Below are 19,907 nucleotides of genomic sequence, written 5' to 3'. Positions count from 1 at the left end.
TACAGAGTTCATAATTAGTTTTAAGCCTAAAAAAAGTCTAAAAGGTCCTTCGGGGTGTGAATTAAAGGAGAAATCACTGGAGGTCAAGGCAATGCCGTCTGTTTATGTTTGGCCAGAGAATCTGAGATTTTTAGGGCTAAAAACAAATGGTTCTGCCTGAATTTAGAGCTTTCAGGTATCAAGTTTCCTCAGGTTTTATAGACGATTAAAGCTGGGCATCATCTGCAAAACAATGTAAATTTGCATGTAAAGGAAATAGAAGTGGTACGAGTTCAGAACCCTGTGGAACACCGTAATTAACCCAAAGACCATTTAAATCAGCTGGACATGACCTTAATGGAGTCGGGTTTATTTGATCTAATGAGACTTTGGGTCACAATCTAATTGAATTGAGACTTCATTGAAGAAGTTGGACAATAAGAGAAAGAAGTTTGAAAGCACTTCAGGACCGGAAAATAATAAGAAACCGAAGAACGAGCCGCGATTAACTAAACTACCTGTAGAAAATCTCAGTTTCCCTCTGAACAGACGTCTTGGTCTCTTCTTCCTCTTCTTCCATCTGCAGAAAAAGCTTAGATTTAGGGATTTGGGCGTCAGAATTCTAATTTTAACTCTTGCTTAGACTGAAGCTTACAGTCCAAGTGTAAGAAGCTTGTGTTGTGACTGGTTTCTCTGTTTCAGACGAGGCCGGCCCCGGCCCTGTGAAGAGTAAATACGATGCACTGGACTTTGACACTCTGCTGAAGGAGGCCCAGAAGTCCCTGCACCGTTGACAGTACAGCGCTGCTGACTGGCCAGCCTTAGTAAACTGCAGCAGCACCCCTCCGACAACAGGTCTGCCCTCACACAGGCCTCTCAGTACCTCCATGCAAGGCAACCTCGCAAAATGTTTACATTTTTACCATTGGAATAAAGTAACAAGGACCTTGTTTTTTAAGTTTCTTTCACCGGAGGATACTGCTTAAAAACGAGGACGCCGCTGGGAGTCCGGTTCAGAGACAATGGAGGAAAAAAAAAGGACTTTAAACAGCTATAAACAAAACTTTCTCCACTGAACAACCGTAACAACCAAGCTGCTTCCTGTCTGTACCGGTGACATCATTGCCCTGCCTTGGAAAAGTGGGCGTGAGAGACCTGTAGCAAATCCTTGCTATCCCCGCGTTGCGTTGGTCGTCGTGGTGTGTGTTCCTGCGTGTGTGTGTGTTCTTCGTTCTGTTTTTTTAAAAAAAAAAGAAAAGAAAATCCTCCCTCTTTACGGTTACGGGGCGGCGAACCTGCAGCGCTGCGTTCGCTTGTCCGCTCGTATTACCAGGAAAAAAAACTGCTTTGTTTTAGCGAAAAATTGTGGATGTTATAAAATTTTAAAACTTACTGTGTGTGTGTCATGGACAAAGAATATAACAAAGTAACATTAACGTAATCAACGGATGACTGAACAAGTTTACAAGTCTAAAATGAAGAAAAAAAACATGATTTTTTTTTTCTTCTTTGTAATTGTAGTGCTTCCTTGATTTGATCTATGCACTGTAAGGAGGTAACTGTCTCTGCTGTCCTTCACCTTTCCCCGATAACTCATCTCCAACTCTGCCCATCTGGGCTTCTTCTACTGGCTGCTGCAGGCTCCCTTTGATCAGTCATATGTTCAAGTTCAGACTCCCCCTAAAACACGGGATCATTTTCATTCATTTCCCAAAGAGGCAGAAAAAGCTCTCGTGTTGAATGTTGTGAATTAGCCTCAAAATAACGACAGATTATTCGGACCTCCAGCTTCCTGTTGCAGGCCTGAAATGGCCCTAAATTAGAAAAAGTAACAATTAGAATCACGTGAAGACGTGTTTCAGGGTCAGTATTAGACTGATATCCGAGTTAAAAAGGTGCTTTAAGCCTCAAATGATGCCTCTTTGAATATTACAGGAATATCCAGTTGATAGAAAATGCAAAATGTAACAAACCTCATTAGCTGGGATTCAAAATTACAGCAAAATCTTTAAGTTTCACCGAACAGAATTCCTTTTAAGCAGTCATCAGATGCAACGTTACGCATGGCTGGAACAAACGGTACCAGAAATAAAACCGGATACACCAATTAGCTTTTACTGCAAATAGTGAAGAGAGTAAATCAGTGTTAGTCTGACTAAAACAAGACTGTTTACAATACATGAAAACCTGGACCGTAATCCAGTTAGACGGTCGACTGAAGCCATAAAAGTTAGTACTTAATACCATATTTACTTTCTAAAAGCAGGAAAGGACGGGATCATTTCTAATGTTTGCTGAACGGTTTCTAAAAAACGTTGATGGAAACGCATCAAATTTAGCATAAAAGTTTTTATGTTTTTAATTTCTAAGTTCTAACATTTACTCACACGGACGATCAATAGTTATATATGAAAGAATGATGAAAACGTGCCCAGGAAACAGCAGCTTTTACTTCCACACAGTCATTAAATAGACTGTACCGCCACCTGGTTTACGGTCCATTAAATAGACTGTACCGCCACCTTGTTTACGGTCCATTAAGTAGACTGTACCGCCACCTGGTTTTTGGTACATTAAATAGACTGTACCGGCACCTGGTTTACGGTCCATTAAGTAGACTGTACCGCCACCTGGTTTAGAGTCCATTAAGTAGACTGTACCGGCACCTGGTTTTTGGTACATTAAGTAGACTGTACCGCCACCTGGTTTTTGGTACATTAAATAGACTGTACCGGCACCTGGTTTACGGTCCATTAAGTAGACTGTATCGCCACCTGGTTTACTGTCCATTAAATAGACTGTACCGCCACCTGGTTTAGAGTCCATTAAGTAGACTGTACCGCCACCTGGTTTTTGGTACATTAAATAGACTGTACCGCCACTTGGTTTACGGTCCATTAAGTAGACTGTACCGCCACCTGGTTTACGGTCCACTAAATAGACTGTACCGCCACCTGGTTTACGGTCCATTGAGTAGACTGTACCGGCACCTGGTTTACAATCCATTAAGTAGACTGTACCGCCACCTGGTTTAGAGTCCATTAAGTAGACTGTACCGCCACCTGGTTTAGAGTCCATTAAGTAGACTGTACCGCCACCCGGTTTACAGTCCATTAAGTAGACTGTACCGCCACCTGGTTTACAGTCCATTAAGTAGACCGTACCGCCACCTGGTTTACTGTCCATTAAATAGACCGTACCGCCACCTGGTTTACAGTCCATTAAGTAGACTGTACCGCCACCTGGTTTACAGTCCATTAAATAGACTGTACCGCCACCTGGTTTACGGTCCATTAAATAGACTGTACCGCCACCTGGTTTACGGTCCATTAAATAGACTGTACCGCCACCTGGTTTACGGTCCATTAAATAGACTGTACCGCCACCTGGTTTACGGTCCATTAAATAGACCGTACCGCCACCTTCTGATGACGCTCCACAGCCGATGGAGCCTGAAGCTCATTTTCTGTTCAGCAACCATTCAAAAGTCGTGTCAAAAAGCTGCTGATAACACCGAGGCTTTGAAAATATCCACCCACAGAAGGAGGTCATGGCCAGAGAGAGACTGCAGATTCAAATAGAATGTATTTAAGAAGCTGAATGTAATCATCGTGTTTCCCCACACTTCCGCCTGTCCAAAGATTGTGGAGCTTTTTGGTGCTTTTAAAAAAGTGGACTTGCTTAGAGAGAGGCTTATCCGGGCAGCACCTGATTTACATTCCTGTAGCAGCCAGTAGCAGCACGCCCTGCAAAGGGAGAGAGCCTCCAAAGCCTGCCAGTAACCCACAGCCAGGGAACAAGCAAGGGATCGTCTGAAAAGAAGAGCAGTCGGCTGAGAATCCGACTTGTCATCTGAGAGGTACTGTATCAGATGAGCATCTCTACCTCACATCCATCCATCCCGGCTCATTTCTGTTGGATGCTCTCCCCCCTCCCCTCCTCTCAGTTTGGTTTCCTCAGCCGATGAGCAGTTAAAGGTGGTAAAGCTGAATAATCTCTGCTCCGGTCTGTCCTCGGCTTGCCTCATGGCGGTTTTTAGCGTGTCCGTTTGTTGGCGTCTCGACCGTTTGTCCTCGTGTTGCTGAATGTTTCGTCTTTGTCTCGTGTTCGAGTCGGACGCTGCTCGCCGGTCAGCGAGGGGCTGAGCGGCGGTCTGGGGGCTGGTTGGTCCTTGAATGCGCTCAGTGAGGATTCCTAATCTTCATATTTTCTTCTGGGACGCGCCACTCCTCCCGATCCCCCTGCTCTCCCTCTCCCTGCCTACATAATCGACTAAAACAGCCCGACTCCATCTCTAACTTTAACCCTTCTGACTCCATGTGGGATCAAGGCCTCTTTCCCAGTCCCAGTCCATGATAAAGTCTCAGCTTTTCCACAGATAATCCCCCCTCTCCCCACCTTCTTCCTCGTCTCTTCTCCAACTAATCAACACACACACACAAAAAATTGAATGTTTACATCACTTGATTCTCCTTTGACTTTATTAGGAACGCACACTAAGTACAAAGGCGCCTTATTCAGTGCTCAAAACTAAAGTAACAGCAATTCAACAAGTCTGAGGATGCACCTTTCAGGCTCACTGATGTCTAAAACTAACAGAAACACTTTAGTGCTATACATACTGATTAAAAACAAGGTGACGCTTTTTAATTGTGAACAACTGAATGAGTATTTGTGCTTAGTATGTATACTACTAAAAAGTGAGAGAATGTGCTGGTTTACATATGAAAAAAGATAATATAATATATGAATATATAATGTGTATATAGCACTATGCCTCATTGTAAACAAAATGTATCGTGTGTTTTATTTTTTAAAGGTGGCGGGTCAGTGGATTACTAATCAGACGGTCGGTTTTGTTTTAATATGTTCGTTTTGTTCAGTGCAGGAAGGAAATGAAGGGAAAATGACTTCACACAAAGTCCAAATCTGTAGCAAAGATGACGAAAAAAAAAGGATGAAAGTATCCCTTTAGACCATCAGGAGAAGGTTCACTTTCTTTTTTTCCTAATAAGCAATTTCAGATGCAATACGTGATAATTTCATGACAGCCTTTCGAAGAGGAAACGCTGAGCTAATAATGTACAGAGAGGTGGGCTGCTGGATGTAGACTGGCATCAGAAGAAGAAGAATGTGGTCAGCTGGGACGCACTAATACACCCACCCATGTGTTTTATTCTCATTGAAAGCTGTTGGTTATCACCACATTTTGATGGTGCACAGGTTTAGTTTAAATGAGAGTTGCTTTCGTTACAATAACTATGACTCTGGTAAAGGAATGTGGCAGGGAGGAGAAGCGGGAAACAACAGGAACTTTTCACTGGTTTGACCCCCAGAAATATTGAGGTTGACGCTGTAGAAATCCCAGCCTCCGCCCCCCCGGGCGGCGGCGTTCGTGCGCCTCCAGACTTTCTCACCCATGACCAAAATGAAACGCTGGTGTCTGTGAAGGAGGAGCTTACTCCGTCTTTCCCTGGAATCTGCAGTGTATGACGGGGTTTCTACGGCGACCGCCTCCGTGCCTGTGAGGGTACCGTTCTCCGTTCTTCTAGAGTTCAGTGACATCGAAACTGTCCCAATTTCATAACGGCGAGCCTTAAAAATGGAAACAAAGCTACCACGAGCTTTTATTATTACCGTTTAAACTCCTTTCCAATCCAGTGTGGTTTATTATTGAATAATTACTGACGTAATTAAAACTTTTTTCAATAGCCATATTATAAAAAGGTATATACATATATATATATATATATATAAATATATATTTGTGTGTTTGTGTAGATATCTAGATGATTATATACTTTCTTATAGAAAACTTTGATGTTGATCATTCTCCTCAGTGTTTTGAGAACACGTGACACATTTCAACATAACCGCCGTCAGCGGCAAATGAATCCAAATAAAAAGGAAAAAAAAGAAACTTCCAAAGGGAATTACCCTCATCACGATGCAATACCTTTTCTTTCCACTCTTCGTTTCAGACAAATGGCGAGAAAAACATTTAACTTAACTTGATAGGCAAGTTGACCAAAAAAAAAAAAAAGAAAAAAGAAAGAAAGTTGAACGATAAAGAGCACGTTTGGGCACGGCTCACTCTTCAGATTCTGTGGTATAGGTGTCGTGTTTCCACTAAAACACTTGTTTGAGTCACTCAGTGTTGCTTCAGCATCAGATTAGCCCCCAACAGGACAGAAAAGCCTCAGATTCCACCCGTTTTCAGCTGTGTCACACGGAAACGTCACAGAAGCTAATGGATTACGCTCGGTAGGGACTGTAAACTGTCAGATCTGCTAAATAATGTGTGGGTGGTTTGTTTTCTCTGTTCTTTCGGTTGACATAAAGGGCATACGTTGTTTTTCATTACTATTGATTTCATTGTCTATTTACATCTAATGACTATCAAATTCACAAATGATCTTTTCTTTTTTTTAACTTAGTTTTTGGTAAACAAAAGGTAAATACTGCTAGTGAGATTTTATATTTTTACATATGTTGGTTTTATTTTGCTTTTTTTTTTATTTATATGCCACTTAGTTTGGATGTCTTTAAATGGTGTTTTTTTTTCCTTTGTTGTGTGATTTCATAAGTCTTGAGAATGTGGAGACAAAGGCATTTCAGTATTTTTGAATTGTTAAAATCTAGTTTCATAGAAGCTAAAGTATCTGATGTTATAAATTATATTTTAATTCATGTAAATAGTTTAAAACAGAAGACTACGGCTTCCTTTTAAACTGAATACATTTCTCTTCAGAGATTGTTTACATTATGAAACTGTAGAGATGTGCTCCTCATATACTGTATAAAGTACATATATTCATTGATTTGCCTCCAAAAATAAAATCCTAATGAACAACATCCTGTCATTTCATTTGGTGACTTATTTACACTAAATATGTACATTTTCTTCAGTGAGACCGTCATTTTTAAGCAAATATGACCCATAATCAGAGTAGATGGCAGCACCTTTAGTGGCTGAAGCATTGATCTGGAGCCACTCCTGGTATCTGAGAGGAGTTATCTGCCAAAGGAGGAGTTGTTTACAAACAACAACAGCTGATTTAAATTCCTAAACAGCCGAATTGAGGAAGAAATGAATGTTGGGCAGAAGCAAGATGCAGAAAGAGGAGGTTTAAACCTCCAGATCCCCGGCAGATAAAGTGGGTGAGCTTGTCCAGCTCAGGAGGACATTCACAGAATGAGACTTGGCTGCAGGAGCACATGCCAATGCCTCCCAACTCGGTTTTAAGACAATATGGAGCAACAGAGGAAGTGCTTGTTGGCAACAGATGGTGTAATCCTGGACTTGTTGAAGGAGAAGATTTGTTCCGTTAGCTGTGAGTTTAGCTCAGATATAATTCACCTGTTTCAGTCTGAGTCTGTGCTTCTGCCCAGCCTCCAGCTGCCCTCACATCCTCCCTGTCACACCTCCATACCTGCACCTCCGCCATGGACCCCCCCATCAGGACACAATGAGACCTCGTCTGCCTCCCCCTCCAGCCCTGTCTGCAGCAGCCGGGGGAACTGAAGCAGATGTTTTCAGCCTCAGGACTGTCTGTTAAGGCTTCATATAACCCTGCTGATTCCTTGACTTGGGTGACTTTGTTCTGCTTGAACGGTTCAAAGGTCAAACAACAACACATTCCTCTGAAAATGGTCAGAAACAGGTAACAAAGCAGGCTGTTCTGGCTGCTTGGGAGCAAAATATAAAGAAGTGAGACGTGGCTCAACATATCCGTGGATTAATATGCATCTGGTGCTGTGACAGGTGTTTTAAAACAGATGTAATATAACACAATAATACGACCCATTCTCCTGCTGGCTGAGGAGAATAACCTCCCTGCAGTAAATGAACAGTTACACGGCTCCTTGTTCATTACTTAGACGCTTCAGGAGAGGATCTGTGCACAGATCTCTCATTTCTGTGGTCAGATTAGCTGAACAAAAAAGAAAAAAGTTGGTGTTTATATCAGAGTCTAGACCAGGGGTCGGGAACCTATGGCTCGCGAGCCAGGTGTGGCTCTTTTGATGACTGCCTCTGGCTCGCAGATAAAACTAAATATTCTCACTTGTTTTAATCCATCCATCGATTTTTCATGTCCTGTTCAGGGCTGCAGGAGCAACTGTCCATTATTTTAATTGGATGATACTGGACTACGTTGGCAGCGTAAAACAGGTAAACGCCCCCTTTTGAATCAGTCTGCTCGGTCATTAGCTCAAAGCTAACCCTTCGACGAAGAAGATGGCGAAAAGAAAAAAAGATGACGAGTATCGTACATTTCAGGCCGAATGGACTGAAGAATTCGCCTTTGTGGAGAGAGCAAATTCTGCGGTATGTCTAATTTGCAAAGACAAAATTACATCCATGAAACGATCGAATGTAAAGCGGCACTTCGACACGCGCCATGCTACCTTTGCATCAAAATACCCGGCAGGAGACAGCAGAAAGAAAGCGTGCCAAGAGCTACTGAGCAGGGTACAAGCTAGAGCTACAGAGCAGGGTACAAGCTAGAGCTACTGAGCAGGGTACAAGCCAGAGCTACTGAGCAGGGTACAAGCCAGAGCTACTGAGCAGGGTACAAGCCAGAGCTACTGAGCAGGGTACAAGCTAGAGCTACAGAGCAGGGTACAAGCTAGAGCTACTGAGCAGGGTACAAGCCAGAGCTACTGAGCAGGGTACAAGCTAGAGCTACTGAGCAGGGTACAAGCTAGAGCTACTGAGCAGGGTACAAGCTAGAGCTACTGAGCAGGGTACAAGCTAGAGCTACTGAGCAGGGTACAAGCTAGAGCTACTGAGCAGGGTACAAGCTAGAGCTACTGAGCAGGGTACAAGCTAGAGCTACTGAGCAGGGTACAAGCGAGCCAGCAGCAACCCGGCAAGGTGGCTATAACTCTGCTAGCTTTGCTGGATCTTTAGCAATAGTGAGGAACGGAAAACCATTCACAGATGGCGAGTATGCTAATAAATAATATGCTAATATAATATGCTAATGAATTCAGAGGCTTATTATACTGACATTTAGTTGAATTCACTTTTAAGATATATTATATGGCTCTCATTGAAAAAAATTTCCAAATTTTTTGCTTTCATGGCTCTCTAAGTCAAAAAGGTTCCCGACCCCTGGTCTAGACAAATGGAGGGAGAGGATGTAGAATTTGTAGGTTTCTGAAGAATTATCCTGAATACAATCAGAAGCTGCAGATGTGGTAAATGTAGAAAAAAGAGACCACAAACCCGACTGCAGAGAACAGGAATGTGCAAGCAGAGCGACTCCTTATGATAATGAGTTATTACACACAAAAAGCACCATTTTACAGCTGCTCATTTCCTCCAACTCTGAATTATTCCTGCAGCACAGCGGCAGACGTTGCAATTTCCTTTTCTCCTCAGGAAACACGAGTCTGAGCTCAAAAGGTTTTAACTCACAATTCAACCAGCAAAGGTACCCGATACTATTATTTCTCTCCCTCGTGTCCATTTCTACCCTAAAATTCTCAAAGGATTCCTGGACTATCATTAATTAAAGGTGGAAATATTATTGTAATTTCCTCTCTTTAGCTCCACAGTCTGTGGAAGGATCTTTAGAGACGGTATTAACAGTCTTATTAACACTTTTATCCATCATGATGAAGCTCTTAGCCTTTTATAACACAATGAGATGGACTTTTCTGGTTTTCTCTCCTGATAATTAGTTGCTTTGCTGATACTTTGCTGTCACTGAGATCAATCAGCTGTCTGAAAACGATGACGCCTCGATCGTCTCATATACAGAGGGGTGAACACACGCCCCCCCTCTGTTCATTGAGCTCCTCTGGCTGCCCTTAGCATCAGATTCAAGTCCCTGATGTTAGCTACAAAGAGCTTAATGGAACGGCTCCATCTACTTGAAGGCTCTTGCAAAGGCTTCTGTCCCAACTGGGTCCCTCCGTTGGTCCCAGGATTGTCGTCTAGCAGCTCCTACACCACGCCTAAGACAATCCAAACTCTGTTCATGTGTCGTCCCACGATGGTGGAATGACCTACCGAGCGCTACCAGAACAGGGGCGTCCCTGTCTATCTTCAAGAAGCTCCTGAAAACCCAGCTCTTCAGAGAGCATCTCCTATCCCAGCACTTACCTTGTACTTCCCTCCCCCCTCTATCTCTGCACTTTATCTTTCTGCACTTCCTTCTATGCCTGCACCCTATCTCTACTCTGTCCCCTCTGACAGAGTCGGACTCCTGGGTTCCTTCTATGGAGCTTATTGTTAGCTTTTTATAAAGCTGTTATATCTTCATTTGTAAGTCGCTTTGGATAAAAGCGTCTGCTAAATACAGAAACAGAAACTCTATGCTTGACCGAATAGTTCATAACACATTTTTCTGCAGTTATTTCAGTTTTACTCTGACTTTAAGGTCAATATTGAGAATCCTGGCACCCAAAAGAAAATCCTTGGTGCAAGTAGGACCCGAAAATTAGCCAAAATTCTACAAAAAAAGGTCACATTTTGTCTAAAAATGGATTTGTCAACTAACATTTCATAATGATGTGGTTGATGATGCGCGTTTGTGACAACATCTGCACTTAAATTAACCAAATAACTGCTAAAACGTGAATAATAAAGTCTTTCTGCTCTTCCTTCTATGCCTGCACCCTATCTCTACTCTGTCCCCTCTGACAGAGTCGGACTCCTGGGTTCCTTCTATGTAGCTTATTGTTAGCTTTTTATAAAGCTGTTATATCTTCATTTGTAAGTCTCTTTGGATCAAAGCGTCTGATAAATACAGAAACATACAGGTGGTTCTCTGCATACCAACTGAAGTATTATTGTGCAACTAAAACCTTTCTATGGTTCAGCCTCACAAAGCTTCTGCCTGGTGGCACATGCACACATTAACACACTAATGGACGCTCCCTCTTTCCAGTCTTCCCCTGGTTAACGGCACCCTATTAACAGGCCGCTGGCAATTTTCCGCCTGGCTGAACTGTGATTCACATGTCAGCGGCTGCGCTGATGATGTGTGAGCAGGGAACATCCCTGCACCAGCATGCTCTCCAGCCTCCTGTCATCCCCACACCAGACACAGTGCACAGGAACATGCATGTTTCACAAAGCCCAGGGCTGTGAGGAAAGGGGGAAATGTGTGAGGCTGGACATCAGCTGTATTAAACCTGGGGGGGAGCGAAGAGGAGGAAAGACTAAATAAAACCAAACAACACCTAAGACGAGGAAACCGGAGGTCCAGAGCAAAATAACTCAAACTGAGCCGTTTATTCCATCTCTGAATTATCATTTCTAGACTTCTACACCAGAAATTAGAGTTCGAAACATGCTCAATGTTCCCAGAGGAGTCTGTACTCCATCGTGGTCAAATGTTAACGACTCTGTGCAAATCTTCCACCAGAGACTAAACGCTTTCACCCAAGAACAGCCCTTAAAGTGACTAAAGGTCAGTTCTGCTGCAGGCAGAAGACTGGAGCCTCTCAGTTCTGTGGTGGAGCAACAGATGAGGAGGAAATGATTCTGTTTTGGGTAATAATGAACATCCTCTCCACAGCATCCCGGCAGGTCAGAGGAGCAGCTGCAGTGAGAGGCTGCAGGACTGAGAGGTTCAGGAGGTCCTTTGTCCCCACGGCCATCAGCCTTTTTAACAGTGATTATTATTACTGTTTAGTATGAAATCATTGTAAATATTTATCCTTTTTTTGAGCTACTCGACTAATTTGAATGGATGAATAAAGTATTATTCTATTCCAAAGAACTTGGCATCTTCTGGCTCGTTGGCTCCTCCTACCTCTGGCTCATTGGCTCCTCCTACTTCTGGCTCGTTGGCTCCGCCTACAGCAGTGGGATGTAACACCACCATCATGCAAACTAATCTCTGTGTGAGCCCCACACATGCACAGCCAAACCGTGCACTCTGACCCCACAGAAATGGGATCTATGCGGTGCGGGGGGTAGAAACCAAAGTCGTGAACTGCGATATCTCAGCCCAAAAGCAGGCCTTCGAAATGAGTCACAAGCACAAAGATTCACAAATTTCTCCGGTGTTGCTTTAATTCTGAAATCACTTTTACTCCAGCATGAATATGTCAGACATACAGTAAATAAGGATATCTGTGTTTTAGGTTTGGAGAGAGAAGAAGAAAACCTCAAATGGATCAAGATGCAGATGGAGAAGATTGTGAATTAATGCACAAAAATCAAAAACTGATTTTCTCTATGTTCATAGAATAATTAATTGATGGAACACAAAAGATGCAACTAGAAAAAGCAGTAGCGAAGCACCTGGATACTTTAAGGACGTTTGTATATAGCAGAGACGGCCGATATGGAAGCAATTTCAATTCTATGGAGCTGAACTTAAATATTTTGGGAAGATAGATCAATATAACGTAAAACAAATGGTTGTAATTGCTGCCAACGAGGGGCCCAGGGAGCCCGATCAAAGCTTCCATGAAAGGGTAAAGAATTTGCATCCATATTGAGTCTGAGAACCAGAGCTTTTTCACTATGAGACAACATCCCATCTGGAAGATATCTCAACATTTTATTCCCCTCCAGCACCTAAACCTAAAGCCATAGCATCATTTCTTTTTAAGAAAGGATTCATCTAACATGTGATGCCATCCACTGCAACATAATCCTATTTAACTCCTGCACATATTGATGATTGACAGATGGCATCCCACTGGCTCTATATGTGCAGAGAATAATTGATTACATCACTCCTCACTCTTCACAGGAAGGTGCTACCTCGTGTTTTTCTTTTGTTAGCGACTCAGAATATGCTGATGTCGGTGTTATTTCACTGTCAGAACGGAAAACAAGCTGCCAACATCCCCCTTGGTTCGTTTTTCTAGAAAAATGCATTGGAAGGTAATCAATTATGTCTTTAAGATGCATCGGAATCAAATCGGAGGTGAAAAAGGTGCGAAGATTCCCACCCCTCAGATATCTGGTGAGAAATCGTAAGATTTCATTCAGTTTTTCTACAGACAGTAACAGTTCTGGCATTGGATGGAATATTGGGTCTCCTCCAACCAGAGAAATCTTGCCAGTCACCAACTTATCTCATATCTTGGCCACGCTCAGCGAGTCACTTTGCATTTTTTTTGCCAATAACAGCTGGAAACAAGAAACCTCCAAAAAGCTTGAAGCAGGTAAAACATGAAGTTTTATAGGGTTCAGTGACATTATGCAGGTGACCTTCGTAACGCCGCACAGTGGTGCTTGATGTGTGCACGTGACAGTGTGACCAACACAGCAGAAGAAGTATTTTTAGAAGCAGGTCATTATGTATAACTTTCAGGAAAACTACAGCTGGTCGTGTCCCTCTTAGCCCAAGAAAAGCAAACTTCCACAGAAGAACAGAGTCAACCCAAAAAAGCTCTGCAAGCGTCAAGTGTTCATGAACCTGAGAGCCAACAGCTTAAAGGGAACGCCGGTATTTTTAAACCTTATTTCTGGCATGAAATACATTAATCTACTCACTGAGAACAGTTTGGTGAAAGTCGGCGTCCATCAGAAGATATTTAGATAACTGGAGATCCATATAACGGAGTGAACGGGGCTTAGAGCCTCTAAATAAGGCATTATCTGTCTTTATTTCACCAATACTTTAAGAAGAATGAATGAATGAACGTGTGCTATAGCTCTGTTAGCTCATAGCTGCTGTTATGTGGCTACTTGCAGCTATAGGAGAGCTAACGGAGGGATTTCTACACAGGCACTCTACTGGGACCACTTCATCCACACGCCCCCCTGCAGCACAGTTTATTCACTCCGGTAAGAACGTCCATCTTACTCAAAGTCATCGTTCACGTCGTCAAAATCTGATAAATATCCTGCCATGTTGCACAAAACTATCAGCAGCAAACTCTGTGTGAAGTTAGCCGACTGTCACAGAGCACGGAGTGAATAAACTGTGCTGCAGGGGGGCGTGTGGATGAAGTGGTCCCAGTAGAGTGCCTGTGTAGAAATCCCTCTATAAGCCCCCCGATAGCCGCTAATAACAACAACACAGCAGCTATGAGCTAACAGAGCTATAGCACACGTTCATTCATTCATTCTTCTTAAAGTATTGGTGAAATAAAGACAGATAATGCCTTATTTAGATATTTAGAGGTTGTATTTTCTATGCCCTGTTAGATGGATATACATGATTACGAGTTATCTAAATATCTTCCGAAGGACGCTGACTTTCACCAAACTGTTCTCGGTGAGTAGATGAACGTATTTCATGCCAGAAATAAGGTTTAAAAATACCAGAGTTCCCCTTTAACCAACTAATAAAGAGGAGTGGAACAATGTTCATACGTCAAGCCTCCATCATTATAATCATGTCCACGCCAACAGGTAAGTTGTCAGCCTGTTGGAGCAGCTAACTGAGCTTTCGAAAGCCTGGAATAAGACCCTCAAATCAAGATGAGTTGAAGAGGAGACGTCTAAGATGCAGAGTTGGAACAAAATGGAGAAAAAGGTGGAGGCGGTTTAAACCATTTCTTCCCTTGATCGTCATGGTGTTACCTTGACGATCAAGGTGTTACCATGGTGTGCCAAGCTGCTGTCAAGGTAGCAAAAACAAGCCAACCCAATGATGGCGACCTCTGAAGGTTTCCACCACACCCTGCTCTCTGCTACACTTCAACTTTCCACAGGTTTGTCAGATCATATTAATCTTATTCCATTATCCATCCACAACAGCAGCATACGTTCATTAATAATGAATACTGTGGCAACATAATTTCCTATCAGAGATTAAAAAGTATTAAACTGAATATCTTTTGTTCTCGTCTCTCAAAGGAAAAAGCTCAAAAGGATTGGAGATTTAGAAAACTAGACCAAATGACTCACAACCTTTAATCTATAAAGCCAAAGAACCGAAGGAGGAAGGTAAATATCAAATAACCATAAATCATTGTGGTCTGAGAAAACATGGGTGTGACAAAAGAAAAGGTGCACGTATGAATACATGCATGCATATGAATATTTGTGAGTGATTAAAGGTTTTGTTGATACAGATATTTGCACAAGTATTAACCTTTAAATCTGGTGACTGTACAGCCAAAAGCCAAAGGAGATTAGAAATCATCCTGTCAGCCATTTCCTGTCCTGCTGTCCTCTGTTTGGATGTTACTGTGGGGCAGTCGTGACTGCAGCAAACAGAGCTGCTCTGCAGTGCAGTGCACGGCTATCATCCCCATGAGCCTCACTGTAACGGACAGGAACACCAGGAGGTAGACATCACCGCCAAACTAGAGACTCACAACTTCATCAGCTGTGGTGCTTCTGAAAATATCATCAGTGGAAAGACTTCCATTCGATTAAAACTAAACGTGTTAGTATTTGGGTACATTTTGAAGCTTTTCTCAGTTGTCTTTAGCATAAAGAGATAAAGCCTCACATTCCCAGAGTGATGAACCTTCTTATAAACCAGGAGCTGATGAGCACACTTCTTAGCTTTAACATATCACCTGCATGGCTTTGTTGGAGAAACATAGATTTCTATGAACATTCAGTTCTGCTCAGACATGTTTTTCTCACATCTGACAGAAAATGAACAATTTTCTTCCCTGCACTGAAAAAAATGAGGGAAAACAAAGTTTTAACCATAAAACTGAGAAATATCTAGCTTTTAGCCTCGAAATTAAACTGATCAGCCTTTGATAACGGTACAGTTAATACGCCTTTAATGTTGTTCTGTCACTGAACAGTGAAGAGAATATTAACCGGCTGCCAAAAACAATCATTTTAAATGTTTGAATCCCAGCTGATTCAGCTTCAAACACAGTTTAACTCAAACCCGAAACCACCTTAAAGGTGCCATGGGCTCCTCGAAGGTACACTCGGGTATGCTGGTACTGTCTTGTTTTTAAGAAGTTACACGACAGGAATAATGGAAGTGGATTTGGGCTTTTTATTCTTCTTTTTCCCACATTCTGCTGTAGATCTGCTGCTGTGTTTGGGATCTTTGTCCTGTTGATGAGCCAGTTTCAGCCCAGCTTTAGCTGTGGGACAGATGGCCTCACATTTGACTCTAGAATACTTTGGTATCCAGAGGAGTTCATGGTGGACTCAATGACTGCAAGGTGCCCAGGTCCTGTGGCTGCAGAACCAGCCCAGATCATCAGCCCTCCACCACCGTGCTTGACAGCTGGTATGAGGTGTTTGTGCTGATATGCTGTGTTTGGTTTCCTCCAAACGTGCTGCTGTGCATTAGGACCAAACATCTCCACTTTGCTCTGGTCTGTCCAAAGGACATTGTTCCAGAAGTCTTGAGCTTTGTTCAGATGCAGCTTTGCAAACCTAAGCTGTGCTGCCATGTTCTTTTTAGAGAGAAGAGGCTTTCTCCTGCAGCCCTTCCAAACAAGCCATCCTTGTTCAGCCTTTTTCTAACTGTGCTGCCATGACCTTTAACCTTTAACATGCTAACTGAGGCCTGGAGAGTCTGAGATGTAGCTCTGGGCTTTTTCACCTTGGGGTGATCTTTAACCTTTTATATGCTAACTGAGGCCTGTAGAGTCTGAGATGTAGCTCTGGGCTTCTTCACCTTGGGGTGACCTTTAACCTTTAACATGCTAACTGAGGCCTGTAGAGTCTGAGATGTAGCTCTGGGCTTTTTCACCTTGGGGTGACCTTTAACCTTTAACATGCTAACTGAGGCCTGTAGAGTCTGAGATGTAGCTCTGGGCTTTTTCACCTTGGGGTGACCTTTAACCTTTAACATGCTAACTGAGGCCTGGAGAGTCTGAGATGTAGCTCTGGGCTTTTTCACCTTGGGGTGACCTTTAACCTTTAACATGCTAACTGAGGCCTGTAGAGTCTGAGATGTAGCTCTGGGCCTTTTCACCTTGGGGTGACCTTTAACCTTTAACATGCTAACTGAGGCCTGTAGAGTCTGAGATGTAGCTCTGGGCTTCTTCACCCTGGGGTGACCTTTAACCTTTAACATGCTAACTGAGGCCTGTAGAGTCTGAGATGTAGCTCTGGGCTTCTTCACCTTGGGGTGACCTTTAACCTTTAGCATGCTAACTGAGGCCAGTAGAGTCTGAGATGTAGCTCTGGGCTTTTTCACCTTGGGGTGACCTTTAACCTTTAACATGCTAACTGAGGCCTGTAGAGTCTGAGATGTAGCTCTGGGCTTCTTCACCTTGGGGTGACCTTTAACCTTTAACATGCTAACTGAGGCCTGTAGAGTCTGAGATGTAGCTCTGGGCTTCTTCACCTTGGGGTGAACTTGCTGGGACGTCCACTCCTGGGAAGATTGACAGCTGTCCTGAATGTTTTCCACTTGTGAATAATCTTTTTCTCTGTAGAATGATGGACTCCAGATAGTCTGGAAATGGCCTTATAACCCTTCCCAGACTGATGGGCAGCAGCAGCTGCTTCTCTAAGATCATTGCTGGTGTCTTTCCTCCTTGGCATCGTGTTAAACTGACAGAACTCCTCCTTTTATAGAGCTGCTCACACTGACTGAGGATCAGTTAATCAGAGCATTGATCAGCAGCTCCTGGCTGCTATTTATCCTCTTAATTTTCTGAAAATAATTGAAAAATTGATGATTTAAATAGAAAAATATGCTGGAACAGGTCAAATTCTGCCTTTTGAAGGAAGAAGCATTCTTTCATTAAATTTTCACAGTAACCGTTCAACCTGTTTTTAATCAAAATTACCTTTAATTATCTAATATTTAAATATATAAACTAAGCAGCACTCTCAAAACCAATCAACTGTGCCTCAACATACCAGAAACATTCAATCCTGTGATTGTGACTCATCTTTTAACCTAAAACCTTCTCCATGTCTTTGCTCAGTTTCCTACCTCTCGATGCGTTTTCATTCTACTGTTATTTGTGATATAAACGCTTATATTGAGCTAAACTGATTAGCTGTCATTTTATATTTGTAGAGAATACAATCTGTGCTGCCTATAAAATCTTATTAGCCCAACAACATGCCAGAAAACCTCTGAGGATTCCAGCCCTGAGATTCTTGGAGCTGCAGCGTTACAATCACAGAATGAGTGCAGAGCAAGTGTTCCGGTTTGGTTTCTGCACAGAGGAAAATGCTGGATAAGCCTCTTAAACTTTCCTCGTGAGACGCTTTGATTCCAGAAGCCACACCTGCAGAAATGAACCGACTTTGTTTTGGAAACAACACGATGAAAAAGGTCACCTCCTGAGGTTTATTTCTGGTGCTTTTACATCCCTTCGTCTTTGAAAACTGAAAGAATCCAACTGTTCACGATATAAATGCTACTTAAGCCTCAGCAGCCACTGTAACGACTCATTTTTAACCACTAACATCCAGTCTCAGAGATGCACTTCTGTAATTCTTCATTATGTACAGGAAGCCATCTGAGAGGCGTCCAGCTGATCAAAGACGCTGCAGCGTCAGATCTGACAGGAAGAAGCATGAGAGAAGCTCTTCTCTCCCTGTAACTTTGTGCAGATCTTTCTGATCCGTGGTCACTCTCCTCTTCCCTTCATCCCCACCAGTTCATGAACGTAACTCTCCCTAAACTTTGTTTTCAGTGCAATCTTTCTCTTACAACTCACTCCGAATGATGGCCCACAGAACTGGCGATTCATGTCTAATATGACAGCCAATGCTTTCTCTTTCTTACAATTCCCACATCTATGCAGTGTGGTTCCACCGGTGGTGTTTTCACCAGCTCTTGTGCAGCCAAACCTGACCGACACAAAGTTATCAAAGACGCGTATCAAGCTAAGAGTTTGAGTTTGCGCTAATGAGTCTGAACAAACTGATGCAGGAATTATGACACGTCATTCAGAGTGAAAGACGTTACATTTAGGGACACAGAACAAGGGAAATTGAAACATAAAAAAGTGGATTTCGAGGGGTTAACACTCATTAAGTGGTGGTTATATCAGTTCATGATCGGCGCACGAGTGGATTACATAAAGCACTGCTAACAAACTAGTCAAGTGACTTCCTCTGCTTAGAAACTGCAGCCAACCCATGCATAGTTGTTCTATAAATAGTCCTGCATCGCTCTCTCTGCTGTGGCTTGCAGGCTGGCAGCTCTGCAGTCACGACTGCCCCCCAAACACAACGAGAACACGGCAACAGCCTCCTTCCTGTGGGCTCACTGGGGGTACTGCAGCTGCCGCTCTCCCCCTGCCTTCCTCTCTCTCTGCAGTCACGGGATGTTCCTGCGTCAGAACCGAGCTTCGCAAGCTCCGCTGAACATCACCACCGTATACGGCAATCCTCCGAGCTTCCAGCACGCCTTACGTCACGGAGACCTGCGTCACACACCGGTGACGACACACTTCGGATTACGAATCCACGGCGTTATTCTAAAACTACAGTGTGTAAGGGAGGGAGGGGTGTGGGATAAATTTAGCTTGTGAACTGCCCTCCTGTGGAGGCTCCAGTGGCAATCAGTGTTCATTATTCTGCTCTCTGGCGTCACGTTGCGTTTTGTAACCGTGTTATAGGCGGCTCTAGGTGGGTGAATTAACCAAAGTGAGCCCACACCGACACAAACAAATGGATCGGGCAGCTGGAAGACGTTTATGGAGCCAGCTTTGTGCGAGTTTGCACGTGTCCTGCTGCAGTCCTGCATCATCACTGCAGACAGATTCTCTCTGACCCACAGTTTTTCTTTTTTTACTTACGTTTTCACCCCATTTCCAGCTCCTGTCTGGACGCTGAAACGCAAACAAACTTTGAACCAGTGTTGTGGTTTCTGTTCAATTCAAACCGGACGATCCAACTTGATTTTGTTGCTTTCACCATGAAAATATTGCCAGGATTTGCTTTCCACTAGAATGTGTCCTTCTTTGTCCTTACTACTGAGCTACTGCCAGCAAACACCGAATCACTTCCAGGTCAGTACATCTGGGTTAAAACGAAGCGCAAAGTGGTTAAAAACTGAGTCATGGAGCTTAACTTTGACATGTTCTAACAACTTTTAGATAAA

General features: G+C 43.1%; 1 protein-coding gene across 1 annotated transcript in view; it reads left to right on the top strand.

Annotated features, from left to right (window-relative positions):
• ppargc1b (peroxisome proliferator-activated receptor gamma, coactivator 1 beta) overlaps positions 1 to 6,834 on the top strand; it is an 83,459-nt gene extending 76,625 nt beyond the window's left edge. The window contains exon 12 of the mRNA XM_072395142.1: positions 682 to 6,834. Coding sequence (XP_072251243.1) covers positions 682 to 773 — 92 coding nt within the window. The 3' untranslated portion in view covers positions 774 to 6,834. The remainder of the gene's footprint in view (positions 1 to 681) is intronic.
• Positions 6,835 to 19,907: the final 13,073 nt, after the last annotated feature.

The sequence above is a fragment of the Leuresthes tenuis genome, unplaced genomic scaffold (assembly GCF_036924035.1).
Source record: "Leuresthes tenuis unplaced genomic scaffold, fLeuTen1.0.hap1 SCAF_11, whole genome shotgun sequence".
In the NCBI taxonomy this organism is placed as follows: Eukaryota; Metazoa; Chordata; class Actinopteri; order Atheriniformes; family Atherinopsidae; genus Leuresthes; species Leuresthes tenuis.
Note: the sequence above shows the minus strand (reverse complement) of the source record. Positions and strands in the feature narration are given on the sequence as shown.